At 40.2% G+C, this 22,893-nt stretch overlaps 1 protein-coding gene across 3 annotated transcripts in view; it reads right to left on the bottom strand.

Annotated features, from left to right (window-relative positions):
• Positions 1-253: 253 nt before the first annotated feature.
• ALG14 (ALG14 UDP-N-acetylglucosaminyltransferase subunit) overlaps positions 254-22,893 on the bottom strand; it is a 105,387-nt gene continuing 82,747 nt past the window's right edge. For 2 of the 3 annotated variants that reach the window (XM_036769257.1, XM_036769258.1), the window contains one exon: positions 19,302-19,880. In XM_036769257.1, the coding sequence (XP_036625152.1) occupies positions 19,650-19,880 (231 nt within the window). In that variant the 3' untranslated portion in view covers positions 19,302-19,649. Of the gene's footprint in view, positions 507-19,301; positions 19,881-22,893 lie in introns of those variants that run through there. The other variant, XR_005010948.1, reaches the window with a different exon arrangement.

Genomic DNA, 22,893 nt, shown 5'->3' with positions numbered 1-22,893 from the left:
AGAAGTTTTTCCATGATCCCGTCTAGAGATTCCTTAGTTCTATTCAATTCTTGCTTTAATTCCTCCGGAGGTTTCTTTGCTGCCATTAGGCTATTTATTTAATTCCTTGTGATTTTTTTTTTTTTGCTGGTGGGGGAAGGGATATGTGAATTTTCCCTTTTATTCTTTTATCCACTTGAGTCCATCACTATTTCTTACCTTGTTCCTCATGCAACTTTTGATACTGTTGTTGAGCTTCTGATTATTTCCTCCTTTTGTTTCTCTTACTCTGTAATTAAAAAAAAAACCTATCGGTTTTTCTTAAGTTTGATCATTGTCTTTTGGTAAGCTTTAATTTTCTTATAAAAATTTCTGGTAATTTTATTTTCAGCATTTCTGTTGCTATTTTTGGTGTAGATCATTAGGAATGTGGCTTCTTTGCAAACTCTCTCATTCCATTGTCTTCCCAGAAATAGCCCAGAAATCTTGCAGGCATTTTTACTCTCCAGTATTCCTCAGAGGGGACCCTAAAGAAAGAAATAAAAGGGAGATAATTTCTTGAATGTGAGTCAATTTTCATTTTCTTTTTTTATATTTTATTTGTTTTAATTAGCCAAGATCTGCCTTCTCATCCTCCCAATCCAACATCCTTCCATCCTAATTGAGAAAAGAAGAAAAACAAAAGTCATTGCAAACATATAAAGTAAATCAAAACAAATTTCCACATCGGACATGCCCCTCCCCAAAATGTCTCATTCTGTGTTTTTCTGAGTCCTTTGCTTCTCTATCAGGAGGTGAATAATATGTTTCGTCATCAGTCTTCAAGAATCCTGATTGGTCATTCTGCCAATAAGAATTCCGCATACCAGTATTCCATCACATTAAATATTCCATAACTTATTCATTCCTTCCCCAAATTATGGGCTCTCCCTCCTCAGATTCCCATTCTTTGCCACCTCAAAATTAGCTATAAATGTTTTTGCCCATCCTAAGAATTTGTTTTGCTTAGGTCTAATCCCTCCTTTAATCTACTCTCTCTCTAGTTCTCCCTTTCCCTTCTCCCCTTTTCCTCCTATTTCCCTGTTGAATGAAATGGATTTCTGTACCCAGCTCTGTGTGTGTGTATATTTTTCCTTCTTTTAACTAGTTCACATGAGAGTGAGGTTCAAGTGTCAGCCTTCCCCCCTGACCTTTTTTGTTTGTTTAGATGCCTGCTTGTGCACCCTGATTACTTGAGATAATTTTCCTTAACCTTCTTTTCCTTTCCCTTCTCTATTCTTTTCTTTAGATCATGAAGATAAAACAGATCTACTCACAGGCCTGTGTAACTGGACTCCCTTTATGAACCCTGATGACGAAAGAGTTCAGTGGAGACACATGTATCATTTCCCCATATTAGAATGTAAGTAGTTTATCTTTGTTTAGTTTTTTTTTAATCAGTGTTCATTCATGTTTTACCTTTTATGTTTCGCTTCACTTGTTTCTGAACTTAAGAGTTTTTCTGCAGCTCTGCTCTTTTTATCAGGAATACTCGGAGGTCCTCTATTTCACCAAAGGTCCAATTTCCCCCCTGTAGTTTTATACTCAGTTTTGTTGAGTAAGTTATCTTTGGCTGTAAGTCCATGTCCTCTGTCTCTAGAATATCACATTCCAAGTTCTCCATTCCTTTACGGTAGTTGCTGCTAAATCATGTGGGATCCTAACTATGGCTCCTCAGTTTTTGAATCATTTCTTTCTGGCAGCTTACAGTATTTTTTTCTTGGACCTAGAAGCTCCAGATTTTGGCTATGATGTTCCTGGAAGTTTTCAGCAGACTCTATTTCCATTTTGCCTTCTGGTTCTAAGATATTTGGGCAGTTTTAAGATTTCCTAAAATATGTTGAGGTGCTTTTTATTTTTTGGTTATGGTGTTCAGATAATCCAATGATTCTTAAATTTTTGCTCCTCAATTTGTTTTCCAGGTCAGTTTTATTTTCTATGAGATATCTTACACTTTCTTCCATTTTTTCAGTCTTTGGACTTTGTTTTAATATTTCTTGTTGTCTTATCAGGTCATTGGCTTCTATCTGATCCATTCTAATTTTCAGGGAGTTTGTTGCTTCAGCAAAGTTTTGAACTTTTGAACAGCCAAGCTGTTACTTTCTTTTCCAATTCTTTCTTCTATAGCTCTCATTTCTTTTCCTAGTGTTCCTTTAAGCACTCTCATTTCGTTTATTAAAAAAAATAATGTTTTTAAAACTCTTGCTTCATCTCTTCCAGGAATTTTAGTTAAGTTTGTTTCTAAGCTGTGTTTTTTTCTCTGAGGCTTTGCTTTGTCATTCTCTAAATGACTCTAAACTCTTTGTTTGTATCTTGAGCATCTTTGTCACCATAATAGCATATCTTGGTGGTTTTTTTTTGTTTGCCCATTCTTCCAACCTACTTCCTGATTTTGGACTTGATGTTAGGGCTGGGCTCTGTCCTACTTCTGGAGGAAAGGTTGTAATGGTAAGAAGGGTGGGACTTTTTTTTTTTTTTTACTGTTTTCTCTTTTGGAATGCTAAGGCAATCAAGTGCCTTTAATGAGTCTTAACTTTGTTTGAATGAGGCAGGTGAAGTGGGACCTTTTGTTTTCTTTTGTTTTGGAGTGCTTCTCAGAAGGGCTTCCCTGCTCAGGAATGCCACTGCCTTGTATAGGTCCACTTCTCACTCTGCCCTGGAGCTGGGCAATGGGTGATAGAACTGCCAGTTTGTACCTGTCCCCTTTGTGGTGTCCCGCTATAGGTCTGGGCCTTGCTCTTGCCCTGGTGCCCAGCCTCTTCCTGGGTGCTGCAGTGCTCTGCTGCAAGGTGTCCTACAGATCCCATGGGTTCCCATTGTTGGTGAACCTCCTTATCTGTCTCCCTTTGTTGAGCTGGGCTGTTCAAAGGACTCACTGTGACTTTTGGGATTTCCCCATCATGATCGGGTCTGGTTTAGTTTGTGGCTAGTAGCTTACAGCAGTGTCAGTTCACTCTGCCCTTCTGGCTCTTTTTCTTTTGCTCTCTAATACAATGAGCACCATCTCCTCCTATTTCTCAATCTCCTTCACTGACTTCACTTTTCCCTCCCGTTCCTCTTTTATCCTTTTACAATGTAACCACTCTTACTATCTCCTATTTGGATTATTACAATAGCTTTCTAGTTTCATGCAGCCTCTAGTCTCTTGCCTATTCACTCCCAATTTAGGAGCTGCCACCACATTAATCTTCCTAATGCACAGCTCTAAACATGTTGCTCAACTGATCAAAAACTTCCTACGATTCACCATTACCTTAGGCACCTGAGGCTCAATGCCTTGTACATACATATATTACCTGGTAAGGGCTTCAGTAAAAGTTGGATGATTTGTTAAATTAAAGCTATGAGATTGTGAAAAGAACACTAAATTAGAAGCACTGAGTTCAAATCCCAGCTCCATCAGTTACTGGCTGTTTGACTTTGGGCAAGTACTTAACATTTCTGAACTTGCTTCCTCACTTGTCAAGTGGGGATAATTCTTACATTATCTATTGTCACTGATCCATGATATCTTTGCAAGGCCCCATATTAGGTATTTTCACAGTCTGGCTTCTAACTTCATCATTCAACTGAAAATGCCCTTTCTAAACTGCACAATCTGATGGCCTTTTCTCAATATTACTCCATATGATAGGACTAACCGCCCTCTCCTCCTGGACAATCCTTCCTCTCTGAGTTTTTGTAACATTCCCCTCCTGTAGTTCTTTTACCTGCCTGATTGGCTTCTTCTCAACCTGTTATGTTCCCAGTCCCCTAATAGTGGGTGTTTCATAGGGCTGTCTTGGGTCCTCTTCTCTCCTCTCAGTGGCCTCATCCGCATTTCCCGTGGGTTTAATTATCATCTCTGTGTAGATGACTCCCAGATCTATATATTCAGCCCTAGAGTCTCTCCTGAGCTCTAGTTGTGCATTTAAGTGGCCTATTAGACATTTCAAAATGGATATCCCATGGGTATCTCAAGCTTGTTTCAAACAGAACCCACGAGTTTTCTATCCTAACTTACCCTTTTTCTGAACTTTATTTCTGTTAAGTAGCCATCATCCATCTAGTCATTTAGGTTCATAACCCTGGCATTTTCCCAAATCTTATAGTTTTTTGTTCCACAAGATCTCTTACATCCATTCCCTTCTCTCTACGAACCCAGCCTCCATCTTTGTTCAAGTCCTCAGCACCATTTGCCTAGATTAGCACAATCACTTCCAAATTAATTTCCCTTGACTCAAGCCTCTTTCTCTAGTCTAATCTATTCTGCACACAGGTATCAAAGTAATTTTCTTGAAGTATGGATCTGACTATGTCATTCCCCTTCTTAATAAACTCCGCTGGTTTCCCTACTGCCTTTGTTGTTGTTTTATATTTTGTTTTATTTTTCAATTAACAAAAAATCTGTTTTCTCTTTCTCACCTGCTCTTCCCATGGTGGGGGTTGGGGGGTGAGGGCGGGGGGAAGAAAGAAAAACAAAACCCTTGTAACAAATACGCATAGTCAAGCAAAACAAATTCCCACATTTGACCAAGTCCAAAAAATATTTATCTCATTCTGTTCTCTGAGTTCCTTTCCCTATTACCTTTGGAATCAAATATAAACTGCTCTGTTTGGTTTTTAAAGCCCTTTACAACCTGGCCCCAATCTTTCTCTATAGCCTTATTATATAGTACTGTCATGTCAAAGTGGCCTTCTTCCTATTCCTCATAAACAACACGCAAGGTCCTATTGCATTGGCTGCCCTCTGTTTCTGGAACGCATTCACTTCTTTACCTCCCTTCTTAGAATAGCTTGTTTCCTTCAAACCTTATCTCAAGGTGAGGCCTTTTCTGATCCTTTCAGTCGCTAGTGCTTTCTACCTGTAAATCATCTTCACACAGACGCAGACACACAGACACACAGACCCCTAGGAGGCCTGGTAGATAGAGTACCAGGCCTAGAATCAGGAAGACCTGAGTACAAATCTAGCCTTAGACGCTTACTAGCTGTGTGACCCTGGGCAAGTCACTTAACCCTGTTTGCCTCAGTTTCCTCATCTGTAAGATAAGATGGAGAAGGAAATGGCAAACCACTCTAGTATTTCTGCCAAGAAAACCCCAAATGGAGTCACAAAGAGTCAGACGTGACTGAAATGGCTGAACAACAAAACAGATCTAGATATATACACACATTTGTGTATACATACACATACACTATATGTATATGTATGTGTGTATGTTTATATGTGTGTATATATGTGTGTGTGTGTGTGGTGTGCTCTGTGTGTGTACATGTTGTCTCCTCCAATAGAATATAAACTCCTCAAGGGCAGAGACCATTAATTTTTCTCTGTGTCTCTTGCACATAGTAAGTGCTTAACAAAAGGTTTTTGGCTGACTGATAGCCAGGCATTCAGGCTCCACAATCTGGATCTAATTTACTTTACCTGTTTTATACCACGCTACTTCCCTTTACTAATCTACAGTATAGCCAAACTGGACTTTTCTCTTGTCCTCAAACTTATACCACCTTTTCCTCCTTGCATACTTTGGCCCAGAATGTTTCTTGGTTGCTAGCTTTACCTGTGGAAAGCCTTTCCCTCATTCCTGGCTGAAGCGAGGTGCCACTTTCTTGATAAAGCCTTGCCTGATCTCCCTTCCTGATAGCAGTCCCTCCCTTTAACATTCTAGACCTTCTCCCATGCACTTTTAAAGCTCTAAGTATTTAGATACTGATCACAGTTAATTCTGAGTGTGTCTTATCTCCTCCAATAGACCGTGAGCTTCTTACAGGCAAGGATTGTGTCATTTATTTTTGTATCCTTCACAGTTCCTTGCATAGGGTAGCTATTTAGTAAATGATGGGTTTGTAAGAACCAGAGTTGTAGACACCTACAACATAAGGATGCTAAGGAAAGACCATTCGGCTTTGAGCGGGGCAGTCACAGTTGGATACTTAGCACCAAAATGCATGAAAAAACCACCTGGTTGTTTGGCTCACTTCTAAGTTATGAAGAGGTTCCTGATGAGGTTAATAAAAAATCAGTTAGATTTCTGTGATGCCAGGTTTTAACCTATATGGCTGTGTTTTTTCAGCTGAGTTATAAACTCCCCTCTCCCTTTTTTTTTTATTGCAATAGGAATCACAAAAGAAGAATGATAGAACCTTAGTAAACTAAACATTAGTGTGGAAATTCCTGTTCTTTTGCTGACTACAAGCATAATTTGGCTATTTGTGTTCTGGCAAATTGTTCTTTCTGTAGTCCAGTCTTTCATTTCTACCCCCAAAATGGTTTGTTTTATGCCCAAATATGATTTTCAAATGATTAAATTTGACTTATTTTGCATGTCAGCTTTGACCACTAAGCATATGTCATCACCACTGCTTAATTCATAACAGAATATAAATTGTTTCATGTGCTCCTCTGAATTCCATTAGCTAAAATAGAATGTAGACTTTACTGTTCCACCATCCATAAGAAAATTTATACTGAAGAGCATATGCTAAGCACTATATGCTAATTTATACTGAAGAGCTTATACTAAGCAACAATAGACAATAACCAAGAGAATATGGGAAGAAATCATCCCAAGAGAAATTTTTACTAAAAGTGCTATTTTAGCTCCCCTTTGGGAAATTCGTAGCATCTTAGAAGTCATCTTTTGTCTTGGTTTTTTTCCTTTTAGAGTTGCCATCTCTTGGATAAATGTAGGAAAAAGGAAAGAGATAAGCATAGAAGGGAAGGAAATCTGGTTGTTCCTCCACCATTAAAACACTGATTGTGGATATAAGATTAGAAAATAAATAAATAGGCCCTTGATATCATACCTAGCTAATAGCAACAAGCTTAGAAAGCTCAGCATCAATAGATTTAGGAACACAAATATATATTGAACCATGTCACCAGCCCCACCACCTTCCATGGTCACCTCTTCACTACCAGAGAATGTCTTCCACTTAAGCTTATACATTAACTGTGCTCTCAAAGTTGGAATTCATGCAGTGGGGGGACGGGGTGTGTGTGTGTGTGTGTGTGTGTGTGTGTGTGTGTGTGTGTGTGTGTGTGTCTGTGTGTGTGTGTGTGTGTGTGTGTGTGTGTGTGTGTGTGTGTGTGTGTGTGTGTCACACACACTCCTCATACTCCTTGGACATCTATCCTTTAGATTTGATAACAGCAGCCAGAAAAAAGAAAAATGAGTGAAAACCTTGTCATACTAAATCAGAATTTAGCTAACTATCATGAAAAAATTACCCTTAAAAGGAAGCTCTTAAAATCTAGTAATCATCAGCATGTCCAGCCAAAGAATATTGCCTGGGACAGGAAGTACTACAAAGATGCACCGCCACTTACCCAAATGGCTTTGGGGCAAAGAAACAGAGAACCTGCATTGACCCATCAGAGATGCCTCTACTGGGACTCATCAAATGCTAAGAAAAAGGCACTTTTGAGAAATACTCTTGTTTAAAAAAACTTGTAACAGACAGTAGGAGTAGTGGTGAGGCTTTCCAAGAATATTAATCCTGCACATAAAGAAGATGAGAGGAGGGAACTAAAATAAGTGAGAGAGACGGGAGATTCAAGAAGGGGGCCAGGGAGGAAGGGGAACTTACTAAGCCCCAGGCCTTAAATCATGCTGTGAGGCAGGCGAGTTACTGCCCTAATCACCTTTGCAAATGGAACATTTTCCATTTTTAAAGACATCTGAATTTTTATTATATGTGTTTTGCCAGAAGATATAACAATCTCAATTCAGTATTGACTTCCTTTTGCTTTTCTTCTGTGTTTGCTCTTTGTCTCCGTCTTAAGCCATGCAGAACAATTTTTTTTCTTTTACCAGACATGCTCACATGTGCACTGACATGTTTTAAGTTATGTCCCTTCTCGAGGAGGAGGAGGGTCTGCTAGTGAGATCTCCTCTTCCTCTTTACTTGAGTGGCCACCACCCTAGTTCAGGCCTTCATTATGAGTTATTACAGCAGCCTGCTTACTTGCTTCCAGTCTACCCTCTACAATCCATTGTCCTCAAAGCTGCCATAATAATCGTCTTCAAGCACATATGTGCCTATCATTCTCCTGCTCAGAAACTGCAATGACTGCCTGTAGAATAAAATCCAAATTCCTAAACTTGAAATTTAAAGCCCCTTGGAATCTGAGTCCAGCTTATCTTTCCAGGCTTCCTGAACATTACTCCTGTTTACTCTACTTTCTAGTCAAACTGGCCTGTAGTTAAAGACAGATAAAGCACCAGACATGGAGTCAGGAAGACCCAGGTTCAAATCTTGCCTCAGCTACTTACTAGCTGTGTGACCTTGGGCAAGTCTCTTAATCTCTCTGGGTCTTGGTTTCCTCATCTGTAAAATAAGAGGGTTGGACTTGGTGTCCCTTCTAGTTCTAACCCCACAATCCTGTAATTTTGTTCCCCAAATTTTGGATTCCATCTCCTGGAGCTTGTCTTTACACAAGCTGCCATTCATACATGGAATGCTTTCTCACCTCCACCTTTTGGAATCCTTAGTTTCATTCAAGACTCAACTGCAAGAAGCAGGAGTTCCTAGAGAAGCAAACTGGGCAGGAGCTGGTGGTGGCCAAGCAGCACAGCACCAAGAATGGGTGATGTGCTCAAAGCAGATCAGGCCACCAGGATGGCAATCCCTCTGTAGGCTTCCAGAGCTTCAGAGTGATCTGATTTCTCTCATGCCATAGAGGCCGCCTCACTTTGGGTGTTCGGGCTGCCCCAGCATCTCCTTCTTTTGACCAGCTGATTCCTCTCATAGCCTTCATTTTAAGGAGAACACCCAGGCCCTTCAAGTCTTCATTCCTCTCCAGATTCCAGTCCTGACTCTAGACTTTTTCTACCATGTCTCTTCTCAAATACCTTCTTCTTCTTCCTTTCTATCCCCACCCCAATCCCTTCAGCTTCCTTTTATATGTTTTTTTAATATATGGTTTTATATAGCTTTTTAAAATAAATTAATTATATATTTTTAGTTTTCGACATTCACTTACATAAGTTTTAAATTTTCTCCGCCTCCCTCCCCTCTCACCTCCCCAAGATGGCATGCAATCTGATATAGGCTTTACATATACATTCTTATTAAATGTATCTTCACATTTGCCATATTGTATAGAAGAATTAGAATGAATGGGAGGAACCATGAGAAAGAAAAAACAAAACAAAAAAAGAGAGTAAATAGTATGCTTCGATCTGCATTCAGACTCCACATTTCTTTCTCTGGATGTGGATGGCATTTTCTATCATGAGTCTTTTGGACTTACTTTAGGTCCTTGCATTGCTGAGAAGAACTAAGTCTATTAAAGCCAGTCATCACACAATGTGGCTACTACTGTGTACAATGTTCTCCTGGTTCTGCTCACTTCTCTCAGCATCAGTTCATATATGTTTTTCCATGTTTTTCTGAAGTCTGCCTGCTCATCATTTCTTATCACACAATAGCATTCCATCACATTTACATACTAGAATTTGTCCAGCCATTCCCCAATGGATGGTTATCCCTTCAATTTCCAGTTTTTGGCCACCACAGAAAGAGCTGCTATAAATATTTTTGTACATGTGGGTCCTTTTCCTTCCCTTGGTATGTTATCTCTTTCCATTAGAATGCAAACTCCATGGGGTCAAGGTATGTCTTTCTTTCTGCTTGTATTTGTATTTTTAGGGCTTAGCACAGTGCCTGACACATTGAAAATGCCTGCTCCGGTACCTGCTACCTCATACAGGAAGTCTTTTCTGAGGTCCCCTGTTGGTGGGGCTCCCCCCTCCTCAAACAATCGTGGGTACATTTATCTGTTTAACTATTGTATCCTACAGGAGAACGTAACCTCTTTGAAGGCTGGGAGCGTTTTTCATTTTGTCTTAGTATCTCCAATATTTAGCTCAGCACCTCGCCCGTAGTAGATATTCAGTAACTGTTTCTTGGATTGGACTGGAGAAGTCTGAAGTGACTAAAAACATTAGGCATGACGTGATACCACAGTGCTCTATGGCCAGTAACCTCCAGCACGTCAACTATCTTCCTCTAGATCTCATCCTGTGGATTTTCCTCCAGCCATTATCAATTCCTATCACTGGGGTGAGATCTGGGTAAACATTTCAAGCAGTTTTAGTGTTGGGGACTGTCACGTTGGGAGCGCTTACACTGATGAGGTCACAGGCCTGGCCCAAACCAAGAACAACAATGGCTGATATTTACGTAGCACTTCGAGTTTCACCGTGTCTCACGTGAGCCTCAGAGTAAGCCTGTAGGGTGGGTCCTATAGTTCTTGCTATTCTCACTTTGTAGATGTGGAGGATGAGAACAGGAGAGGTTGGGTGATTTGCCTATAGCTCTAAGTGTCGGAGGCTGGATCTTGGAAATTCTAGATATTCACTAATTAACCCTCTTAATACAAAACTTTATCGCTTTGCCAGGAATGGCAGTCAAGCGCTGGAATGTGCAGATTCTTCTTCTAGTCTGTCTTTGCTATGTCCCCAGGTGGTTATCAGTTGCTCCTGAGAGGAAACTATATACAGGTACAGGTCCTCCTTCCCCAAAGGTCTGCTCTTTTGTGTTCAAGTCTGTGTTTATAAAAAAAGGAAAAGGGAGAAAGGAAGACAGAAAAGGAAAGAAAAGAAGGGGAAGAGAAAAGGGAGGAGGAAGATAGAGGAAGAGGGAGGGACATGAGAGACAAGTTCTCTCTGGCCTCTCAACAAGGTGTCAGTGCCCCTCAAATACCACCAAACAAAAGCCCACATCCTGTACTCTCTTAAGTGGATCAGGGATCTCATGAAATTGATAAGGGACTTCCCTGATCAACCTGGTCACATATATCTTGTGTTGTCTTTGGATATATGATGAAAAAATTGACTCTACTATTTCTCTACTATGCAGTCTGAAGCAAGCCATCATCTGGACTAATCCATTAATCTAAAGCCTAGTCTACACGATGCTCAGGCGCCATCTCCTTCATGAAGCCTTTCCTAATTCCCCCAGATCTTAGCACCATTCTTCTCAAATTACTTTGTACTATTTGTGCATATATATATATATATATATATATATATATATATATATATATTTCATGAACTAATGGAGAGTGAAGTAAGCGGAGCCAGAAAAACAACATACACATTGAGTACAGTAATGCAAGTGGAAAGAACCACAACAAAATAATTGAAAATCAATGTTGTGAAATTATAAAGAGTAAGCTTGGACCCAAAAAAGAGAAATGAGAAGACACCTCCCCCAACTCCTTTGCAGAGGCTGGGGAGGGGGAGTTGCATATAATGTGGAACGCTGCATATAATTTATATTTTTTTAATGTGTGGATTATTTAGCTGAATTTTTCCCTTTCTTTCCTCTTCCTTCCTCCCTTTTCATTCTGGTATAAATCATGCTACAGCATGCAACATCCATGTAGCGAAGGGAAAGCAGCACCCAGAGGACTGGAAATAAGTTCGAATACCACACTACTAATTTTCCCAATAATACTATCCCCATGGAGGGGTGTGTATCAATATATATGTGGGATTTCCCTCCCTGCTCCTTGGTTATGGCATTAATTTCACTGAGTCTAACACAGGTCCAGAAAGATTATAATCCCAGGATCATCGATTTTGATTTTCAAGGGCCCTTGGAGGTCATTTAGTTCAACCCCCTCATTTAGAGATGAGGAAACCAAGACTGTGAGCGGCTGAGTGACTTGCCTGAGGTTGTAAACAAGAAACAAATGGTAGATTCTTTGGACTCCGAGTCTTGCATTCTTGTCACCGAACCATGTTCAAGTATCCTGGCCAGGGTAACAGAACTAGTTAGCAGAACAGTTGGGCCTACGACTCAAGTTTCCAGATTCCTAATCCCATTTTTCCCTGATTTCTTGGGAGCTTCTCCCATCCTCCTTAGACACATTGCCATCCAATGGGTCACGTGACACTTCTCACAGGACAGCAAATCATTTAGCAATGGCCCTGCCTTCTAAGTCCTTTGATGCTACCACTGGTCACAGGTAGCATACGGTGGTCACCTTTGGCATTCCTTAAATGTTGCTACAATAGTGACTGATCTCTTCACATCTTCTTCCCACGCCCTACCCACTAAAATATTTAAAAAGGGTTAATTTTTAAATTGAGCTATAAAATGTAATTAAACAGGCCACTTGGTATAATGCATATACCTTCTGTTTCCTAAAGTATTATAAGATTGTTTTTATGGCTTTACATGGCTTTTATATGAAAAGTACAGTGCAAACCACCTATAATTATGCCTGATGTTTCATTCAACGACTTCTGTAAAATGCATCATGCAGCTTTTTCTTTTGTGCCTTGGGATGCCCTTGGGAGGAAAAAAAAACAACTCAACATATCAGAAGGAATTTCCTGGCTTCAGAATATAAGGGAAATAAACAAAGAGCCACTGATTTGATTGGCTGAACACTTGCTAAACAGGGTAAGATCTAGTTAATGTCCCTTCCTGATATTCATTGCTCACATTAGGAAATAAAGGTTGGAAGTTCAGGTCCAAAAGTGAAATCCTAGGATTAACTTTGTCACAGTCTAATCTCCAATTCTCCTCTTTTGAATCGGCTTTCCATACTAATTTTTCTGGATGAGCTTTGCTTCCATCACTATCTGCTCGCATTTTCAGTTGGCACAAACAGTATGCTAAATGGAAAACCAAAACAAAACCATAATTTACTGACTGCAGACAGTGTGTGCTCTGTGCTCTGTGTATCAACTATATTTTATGGGCATTTGTAGACTTTATAGATTTAAATGATGCATCTGAGTGTACAGAATAACAATATTACCTTCCATTTATATAATACTTTGTAGTTTATAGGTACTTTGATCCTCGTGACAACTTTGTGAGGTAGGTAGTAGCACAAGAAAAATCCCCTTTTTAGAGATGAGAACGTGGAGACTTAGAAATGTTTTGGACATGTCCAAGGTCACAGAGCTGGTGTTGTTGAGTTGTTTCTCAGTCGTGTGATGGGTTTTTCTTGGCAAAGATACTGTAGTGGTTTGCCATTTCTGTCTCCAGCTCATTTTATAGGAGAGAAAACTGAGGCAAACAGAGTTTAGTGACTTGCCCAGGGTCACACAGCTAGTAAGTGTCTCAGGCTAGATTTGAACTTGTGAAGAGGAGTCTTGCTGACTCCAGGCCTGGTGTTCTATCCACTGTGCCATCTAGCTGCCCCACTGGGTCAGTAGCAATTTGCAAGATGTAGGACCTGAATCCTGGTCCTCTGAGTTGAAATCCACAATCCCAGAATTTCAGCATTAAGAGCCATGAGCACTCATGTGGTCCAACCTACATTCTCCAAAGAATCCCTACTACATGATACCCAACAAATAATCATCCAACCTTTGCCTGAAGACCCCTAATAAGAGGGAACCTACTCTATCCTGAAGTGACACATTCTACTCTAGGAGGGCTCTAGTTGTTAGGAAGATAACTTCTTGCATCAAGCCCAGATTTATCTCTTTGTGATTTCTACCCACTGCTCTCTGAGTCTGAAAGAAACACATCCCTTCCAATATTTGAAGGCGATTGTCAGTGCTAGAAGGGATCTAAAGGGTCTAATCTTATTCTCTCAATTTATAGAAAAGGAAACTAAGGCCTAGGGATTAAGATTTGCTCAAACTCCTGGCACTATGGAGGTGGAGGAGCCAAGAATAACACCCAAGTCTCCTGATCTCAGTCTAGTGTTCTTTTCATTACACCATATGCGGTCACCTTTTTTTAACACCAGCATACTGGGCCAGTAGCTCATTTCAATTGAACTACATGTTCTCTCCCTACTTGATTAGTGATCTAGCAGTCTTTTAACAAGAAGCAGGGAGTGTGTGACCTTGAATTATGCAGTCATAGTACTTAAGCCACCTGGATAGGTTTTTTCAAGTTGCTGCTGGAACACTGCAAATATTTACAGAACAATGAGAAACACATTCTTAAGAGGGTCAGAGAATAAGGTGACATTTCATCCTAATAGGGCAGCACCAGGAGGTACTGGAGCAAACATTTTATGTTATGAGGATATTTTGGTTCAAATTTGAAATACTGCCGAATATGTGAAACAGAGGCGAATTATTTCTCTTCTCATTCTCATTTTTGTCTTTTCCCTTTATGTTTTTATTATTTTCATAGCAATCTGCTCATAACTTGGTCTTTGTATATGATTTTGATAAAAGATATTTTATATTCTCCCTTTAGGGGGATAAGCAAGCTGTTCTGCTACTTTCGCCACAAGGCTCATGCTAGCTAGGAGAACCAGTGGAATTGGAGATCCTTCTAGACATGCAGTGAGGTTTAAGGGTCAGAAACAGCTTGAAAACTGAGCTTCTAAGCTTTGGCTGCCAGACTGGAGCTGAATAAGGGAACGGTTTTGGATACTTTTTTAGTCCCTCCTGAATCTCTGCCAATTCAGTATATGGTATTTCCATAAAAGTCCTGTTTTTCTTCCCTTTTCTTTGAAGAGTTCCCACTCTCCTCCCCCTCACCCCCAATCAAAAAACCATTTTTCGGGGGGGGGGAATTGTTTCAGTCATGAACTGAAAGGTTTACAATGAACACTGTCAATCTCTGTCTCTTTCCCCATTCATGGCTGTTTGCTCCCCACATTAGATTCATTCCAGGTAGGATGATGGTGAGGAACACATCTGTCCTGGGGCTTCAGCCTGGGTTGAGGTGTTATTCGATTTAATAAGCCCTGATTAAGGTCCTACTGTGTTATAGGCCCTGCGCTGGGAGTTGGATCAATCAATGACTTTACAAATAATATTTTTATTTTAAGCTAGCATGTGCAAACTCCACAAGAATTCAAATGAAGACTTCATTCTCTGTCCTCCCAAATCATCAAATCTGAAATAATAACGGCTCCCATAGGGTCATGGAGTTAAGAGTTGTAGGGGACTACAAAATCCATCTAATCCACCCCTCCTCCCTTTACAGCGGATGAAACAAAGGCACCAGGAGGTAGGGTCACTTGTTCAAGGTCACCAAGAAATCAGTACCAGAAGCTGGATTTGAACCCAGGTTGCCTCTGACTTCAGAATTCTACTGTTCCAGCTCATCAATAGGGAGGCAAGAGATAACTCTAAGCTTCGAAGTACAATTATTTCATAAAATTCCTCCATTTCTTCCACTTTTCCTGCCAGAAATATTGTTTTTATTTTCACTTGAATAGCTTAACTTATAATTAGGGTTTGATGCTCAGTGACTAACTCTCCTCTTCTACATTCTTGCTGCAAATCATCATATGTGTCACATGATTTTTGTTCAAAGGCCGAGTTTTATTAGAGTGAAAAAATTACTCAGTTATACAGGAAAGGAAAAGAGATTAGGAATCAAGTCAAATCATTTGCTTCTTCATCTGTGTATGGTTAAATGATTGAAAAGACTCTACAGGTTTTCTGTTTTACTGCTACATGCCGGCAGAACAGTAAAGAGAAACACTTTTTTCCCCATGCCATGAAGCCGAAGTTCATCTTCTTTCCCCGGCCTTGGGAGACTGGAAACATCTCCCCTTTGCCACATGATGGAGCCAGGCAGGGTACTGAATTCTAGAAATGGGGCAAGGCACCAAACTACTACAAAACTGGCTCTTTCTGCTCAGTCCTGCTGGAGCATAAAAGCAGGAAAGCACTTGTCCAACAACATTCATTAGGCAATTTTTAGTAGTTGTGAGGCTCACTTAATAGACTCTCTTAAAAAATAAAAAGGTACCTGGGTGATATTCTTGCTTTATTTTTTTCCTCCTGACCTCCCAACTCACCTATCTCTCTTTGCTCACTCACTTGAGATTCATCTAGATGCTTCCTGGGTCCAGTACTTTTGTAATCTCTGCAATGTCTGTCTGGGGGCTACATAGCCATCAAAGAACATTCTCAAGTACTTTTCTGCATATGCTATCCTCCTAGATGTCGTGCATAATTAAAAGGATAGTGCCTTACCTCTGGGAATGAAGAGGCAGTGTGGGGTAATGGAAGGATCATAGGATTCGGAGTCAGGAGACACTGGGTTTTGAATTCTGCCTCTGACACTGACTATCTGTGTGACCACGGTCAAGTTACTGCATCTCTCCTTACCTCAGTTTCCTCTTCTGTAAAATAGAGATGATATATGTGAATATTATTATGAGTAAAATCAATGACTCAATCCAGCCCATGTTAAGTTCTTCCTATGTGCCAGGCATTGTGCCAGGCACCAAGGCTGCAGACACAAACTTGACAGCCTTCTGCTCTAGATCAATGGTCCTATAAAGCGATGGCTGTAGGAATCACTCGCATACTTAGTGCCAGCAGTGTGCACAGGACTAGACAAGAAATCTAAGACAAGACTGCCCACACTCAAGGCACTCCTAATCCAGCTGGGAAACAAGACGGGCACGCATGTGTGTGTGAATATGCCAGGATACCATTAACTGCAGAATTATGTGAAAGGGACTATAAGTATCATAGTAGTTCAAAGAAAGGTTAGATCAAAGGACCTGCAGGCAGCCTTCATGGATGAGTAAAGGCTTAAATGAGCCTTTGGATGATAGGTAAGATACAGAAAGGCAGAAGAGAAGGGAGAGGGCATTACTGGTATGAGGAAAAGCATGAACAAGGGCATGGAACAGGGAATGAGCATGGTATGTTTGTCTGATAAAAAGGAAACCAGCCTGAGTAATCAGAGTATTCATATTGGTAAGTAGAAAGAAATACAGTTAGCTAGGTCAAGTCAGGCCAGACTATGGAAGGCTCTGCCATGTGGACAGGGGAGACTATACCAGATGCTGTAGGCAACAGGAAGCCACTGTTAGTGTTTGAACAGAAGGGCGACACGATGGAAGGGGTGTAGCAAGAAGACTAGTCTGGTAGTAGCATGCGATTCAGGCTGGTGAGAATGAAGGCCCTTCTGAATTTGGGAGGAATATTAGGCACGAATCTGCTCCAGCGATTCAGGCCTAAGGTAAAGACTTGGACTAGGGTGGTGGTAGCTGGAATGGAAGAGAAGGAGCAGAAACAATATAGGTCATGAAAGGGAGGGATGTCAAAGGAGATTTTAAGCAATAACGAATAGCAGAGCCAGATTCAGGTGATGTTTTGAAGAAAAGGAAGTATTTGATGACAGGCAAATGTACAGAATAGAGGGCAGGGAAGAACAAAAAATGGTTCCAAAGTTTTGCGATTAGGAAACTGGAGAAACAGTGGAAGCTGGGCTTGGGAGGCCGCTGCAGAGGAAAGATGGAGGAAACAGAACCATTCCAGGTTTAATCTGAGTCAGCCTGTTTGGGAGAAGTTGCTTAGTCAGGAATGGATCGGGCAGGGAAGGCGAGCAACAACTAAGGAGATATGGGTGTCATTTCCACATTTGTAGCAGGTGCAAATAAAATGGTCAGAAAGAGACAGAGTATCTCAGCTCTGAAGAGCATCCTTAGCAGTCTGAAAAGCAATGCATTTTAGATGATTTAAAAAAAAAAAGGATGCTTGTATCATCTCCTTAACTGGTACCTTTTGCTATTATGATTAAATTGTACAAGATCCTTATTATAGACTGCTTCACTATTATATCCACGACTCTACTAAGAATTCCTGTTATGACTCTTGGTTGTCTCACTTGAAACAGCTGGACCCTCTAACCTGGAGGGAGGCACAGACCTTCTAGGTCAGCCGAACCAAAGATAACAATCTTCCAAGGAAATAGGTGTAGGCAGGATATGTGGTTTTGAAGGGCAGGATTTGCAGACCAATGTAGTTAATTTTTTATGAACAGTCTCACAGAGTGGAGAAGAAACTGCATTCCAGAGTCCCTTAACAGGAATTTAAAAGTACAGACATGCTATTGATTTCCTAAAGCTCAGGTGGAGAGGAAAAGTGAAGGATGCCCTTCTTACTGCTGTATTCTATGCAAATGTATTTTTCAAATGCACAGTAGGAACAACTCTGTCCTTACTGTAATCTAAAAGGATCATCTCTTCTGTTCTGATCCTGAGAAAGAGAATTAGCCACAACAATAACACAGACTGCGGCACTGCTCTTGTTTACCAAACATCCTGCAGGGGCATGCAGCCTTGACAGCACCAGCCTTAGCCCAGCTTTTCCAAGGAAAATGCATGCACAGAGGCCTATATAACCTGGGTAAGACTGTCACCCCAAATCATCTTCTGAGAATCCGCTACAAGCTAGCTACTGTCCAAGTTAAGGCTTGTAAAACATCTGGAATATATATTTCAAAAAAAAATCTATGGAATCTTTTCTGCATCTGTTTTTGCACTAGCTAACCATTGTAATTATTGGTCTAACAGAGCATTATGAAGCAAGGGTACCTGTGGGGTCCCTGGCTAATCATAACTGAAGCACAGAAATTCCTTCTGTCCTTCAAGTAATGATTTTCTCTCTAAAAAAAATAGAGGCCAACATGGTCTTAGTCTCCCCTATAATTACAGTAATCACCTGTCTGATATTCCAGGCCTCTGCGGCCAGTAGAAACAAGGCTAGCGCTTGAAACTTTAAATTTTCAAAGTCATCCCATGATCCGCTACTTCACAGGCACTGCATTCTCTAAGGCCTCTCTCACTAGACCTCCTTCTCCAGCTAAAAAAATGTATCTACATATGTCCCAATGACAAATGGGTTTATGCTTTGTGCCTAGGATAATATTTTGCCAAAAGAATAAGAAGAGTGAAAGCAGCCCAGGATGTTCTCATCTCTCTCAGATTAATTTTTAAATGGTCATGGTTAAGAATACCTTTCAATGAAAAATCTACCCATTTCTCTCCTAGATGGGCATATAGTGCAACTATGAAACAGAACAGTTAAATAAGGCAGCAGGTAGGAAGAAGGTAGAAACTCAGATTCTGTGAGAGAGAAATAATTTTCAATTTTTGGCCTTGTTAATGCTCATTTGAAGCCTTTCACATGTGTGTGGCTCCCTCCATTTCTTAGAACGCCAGAGAGACAGCACAAGCTTTGTAATGTAAATTGGTACTTTTCTAATGTATGTTTGAGAACTGGATCTTTGCAATGCAAAGTCAAGTTTTCTTTGATTCGAGATATCAGTTTTGGCACCTGTGCATTTACATTCACAAATAAACATTCTAAAGATGTGAGGTTTTCATGATGTAAGCGAGGAAAAAAGATATTGGTATAGGCTTTAGGATTCTGGAAGATTGCAGAATGCAAACTGTCATCAAGCCAACTTAATATAACTGTTTCCTTTATGCTCAAAAGATTCCCTGGGGACTTCACTGCTTACATACAGGAAATAAGGTCTGTTCTGATACAAGAAGAACTCGTTTTTCACAATGTAGACAAGTACAGAAAGTTGCACTACAGGAAATGTTACAAATCATACAAATTCTATATTTAGTTGTAGACAAATCATATTCCTAAAATAATGAGAAAATCAGGAGATGATCTAGGGTTAATGATAGGCACTCAAATCCAGAAAGAAGACCTTGTGAACAATTCCATAAATATTTCATGATGTTGTTTTCAAATTTATTTCCTTGTTTAACTGAAATCCACTTTGCAAAACAGGCTCCTCAGTTTACTAATCATATCCTTGCCTTACAAAGGCTAGTAATTTTCTTGACGTTTTAGAAAGTCTGTATTGATAATTCTTTTCTTACCTATTATAAAAAATACCATAGTTGACTGCAGAAATCTGAAAACGCCATTTGGCCTCTGTCAAACTATTCGCCCAAGATACACAGATTTGGGATATTTTCCCTTAAGGGCTGGCCACTGAACAAAGAAGTAATCTGAAAAGTGGTAAAGGATCTTTCCGGAAAAGGATAAGGTTTCCACTCTGCAGAGGCTTTCAACGTAGACAATAATCACTTTCTTTATTCCTAGTATCCCAAGAAGAAGGGCAGATGCACAGATAGGAATACATGTTCCCGGTCCATTACACAATACCTAAAGAAAAAAGAAGAGAGAAAACGTTAAAAGCTCAGACAGTATCAAGCCAAATATTTGGTAAGTTTAGGCCTTTTACGTCAGAACAGTCAAATACTAGAGAAATTCACTGGTCAGTCTAACTTTTACATTCCATTCTTTTTACTCACTAGGGCCAATGACACTATAGTATCAACTAAGACTCAGCACTTTCATATCAAGTAACCCAAGCTGCAAGTTTTTGCTTATTTTTATGACTTACTTTAAATCAGGTCATACACTCTTGTCTGGTTGCAGGACTAATTTTACAAATTGGGATACTTCTTAAAACAATGAAACCTGTACTTTGTTGGTAAAAATACAATTTTTTAAAGGGAAATTTTGAAATGATCACTGGAACTGTCTAGCCTTAATCCAAAATTTCCTTTTCAACAAATGAAGATTGAAGAAGACTACCTAGTTAATTCTATTTATGCTTTTGTTTAAACCTGCAGGACTTAGCTATCTCCTGAAAAATTGAAGGATTTTAATGCTCTTTTAAATTCTATTATTTTTTACAGAAGGCCATGGATTGGTGCAACAATAAACTTATTTGGCTGTCTTACCCAGCTGAAGAATAAGCATTTTCAGTTGTGCTTAACTGAAAATGCTTTTATAATTCTCTTAAGGAAATGAAAGTATATTTGTTTTATAGGACTGCTATGTAGATAAGGTAATTTGATTTTTTGGAAGGAAAGGAATGATATTAGGTACTATGTATTAATTGATAACTGGCTGAAGTAGTTAAAAGGAATAATATGTGTTTGATCACATAGAGCATGAAACAGATTTTGTGTCTGTTACAGGTACTACCATAATGTCATTTTGTCACATGCCACCACTCTGGTATCACCTGCATGCCATGCCCCCTGCAACTATAGCCTCCACCTCCTCCTGGAGCTCAGACTTCAATCTCTATTAGCCTGGGTTCTGACTGGTGAGCATTCTCTTTATTTCTCTTTCCCTGGTCTTTGGACATTACCTGTCCTTGCAGAAGGTGGGATCTGAGCTGAGCCTTGAAAGCCAGGATGCAGAGGGCAAGAGGAAGAGTATTCCAGGTATGGGGGCAACCAGTGAAAAGCAATGGACTAAGGAGAAGGAGGGTTTCTATGCAAGGAACAGAAAGTCAACCAGTGCAGCAGGAACATGGAGTATACGAAAAGAGAGTAAAGCACAAGAAGACTAGAAAAGTAGAAAGAGGCCAGGTTGTGAAGGGCTTTAAGGAAGTGTTTATATTTGATCTGGGAAATAATAGGGAATCACTGGAGTTCAGAGAGGTAGCTAGGTGGGACAGTGGTTAGAGCACTGGGCCTAGGGTTCAAATCTAGCCTTAGATACTTGGTAGTTGTGTGACTCTGGACCAGTTGCTTAGGTGCTGCCTGCCTCAGTTTCCCCAACTGTGAAATGAGGATAACAACAGTACCTACTTCTGGGTTTTGGTAAAGATCAAATGAGATATTTGTAAAGTACTTAGCACAGTGCCTACACACAGTAGGTGTTTAATACATGTTTGCTCCCTTCCCTTAATGGAATAGAGGACTCTCAAGTATTTCTGATTAAAAAAAAAAAGACCAGATAATTTTGTTTTCCTCTTCTCCAAGAAAAGAGAAAAAGGTTTGAGGGGAGAGTGTCTTCTCATATCTCACCTTGTGTCCAAAGCATATTCTTTATCACTTTTACAATATTCATTTTTAACTGTAGCTCTTTCCACTTACATTGTTGAAGGCATTATGTATATTGTTTTCTCGGCTCTGCTTACTTCACTTTGTATTAGTTCACATTAAGTTTTTCCATGCCTCTTTGTATTTATCATATTCATCATTTCTTATAGCAGAGTAATGTTCCTTTATATTTATCTACCACAATTTATTTTATGGGCAACTAGGTGGCACAGCAGATAGAGTGCTGGGCCTGGAGTCAAGAAGTTCACATCTGGCCTTAGACACTTACTAGCTGTGTGTCCTCGGGCAAGCCACTTAACCCTATTTACCTTAGCTCCTCAGCTGTAAAATGAGTGGGAGAAGGAAATGGCTAACCACTTCAGTATCTTTGCCCAGAAAACCCCAAATGCACTCTGAATAATAACAACAAATGGTCTAATTGGTAGGCATCTACTCTATTTTTCCAATCAATCAATAAACATTTATTAAGTGCTTATTATCAGACAGGCACTGTGCTAAGTGGTGAAGATACAAAAAGGGGCAAAAAAACAGTCCCTGCCCTCAAGGCGCTAAGAATCTAATGGGGGAGACAACATGTAAACAAACATATACAAAGCAAGCTATATACAGGATAAATAGGGAATAACAGAGAGAAGGCACTGGAATTAAAAGGGCCTGGGAGAGGCTTCTTGTAGAAGGTGGGATTTTAGTTGGGACTTAAAGGAAGACAGAGAGGTCAGTAGTCAGAGCTGAGAAGGGAGAGCATTCCAGGCATGGGGGACGGCCAGAGAAAATGCCCAGAGCTGAGAGATGGAGGGTCTTGTTTGTGGAACAATCAGGAGGCCAGTAGCACAAATTGAAGAGGACGTTTTGGAGAACAAGGTGTAAGAAGACTGGATAGGCAAGAGGAGGCTGGGTTATGAAGGGCTCTGAAAACCAAACCAAGCATTTTGTGTTTGATCCTGGAGGAAGCCAATGGAGTTTATTGAGCAGGAAGATGATTAGATCTATGCTTTAGGAAAATCACTGTAGTGTCTAAATGGAGGATGGATTGGAGTGGGGGGAGACTTGAGGCAGGCAGATCCACCAGCAGGCAGTTATAATAGTCTAGGCAAGTGGTGATGAGGGCCTGCATCAGGGTGGTGGCAGGAGCAGAGGAGAGAAGGTGAGAGAGAGTGAGAAGCTGAGAATGATGTCTAGGTTGTCAGCCTGAGGGAGGACAGTGTGGCCTTCTATAGTAATAGGGAAGGGGGAGAGGGAGCATTTAGGGGGAAAGATAATGAGTTAAGACTATTTAAGGGAACATCTATATATGAAGTCCACTAATAAGAAGA

This window comes from Trichosurus vulpecula, chromosome 7 (assembly GCF_011100635.1).
Source record: "Trichosurus vulpecula isolate mTriVul1 chromosome 7, mTriVul1.pri, whole genome shotgun sequence".
NCBI classification, from domain to species: Eukaryota; Metazoa; Chordata; class Mammalia; order Diprotodontia; family Phalangeridae; genus Trichosurus; species Trichosurus vulpecula.
This window is presented reverse-complemented; position numbering and strand designations above follow the sequence as displayed.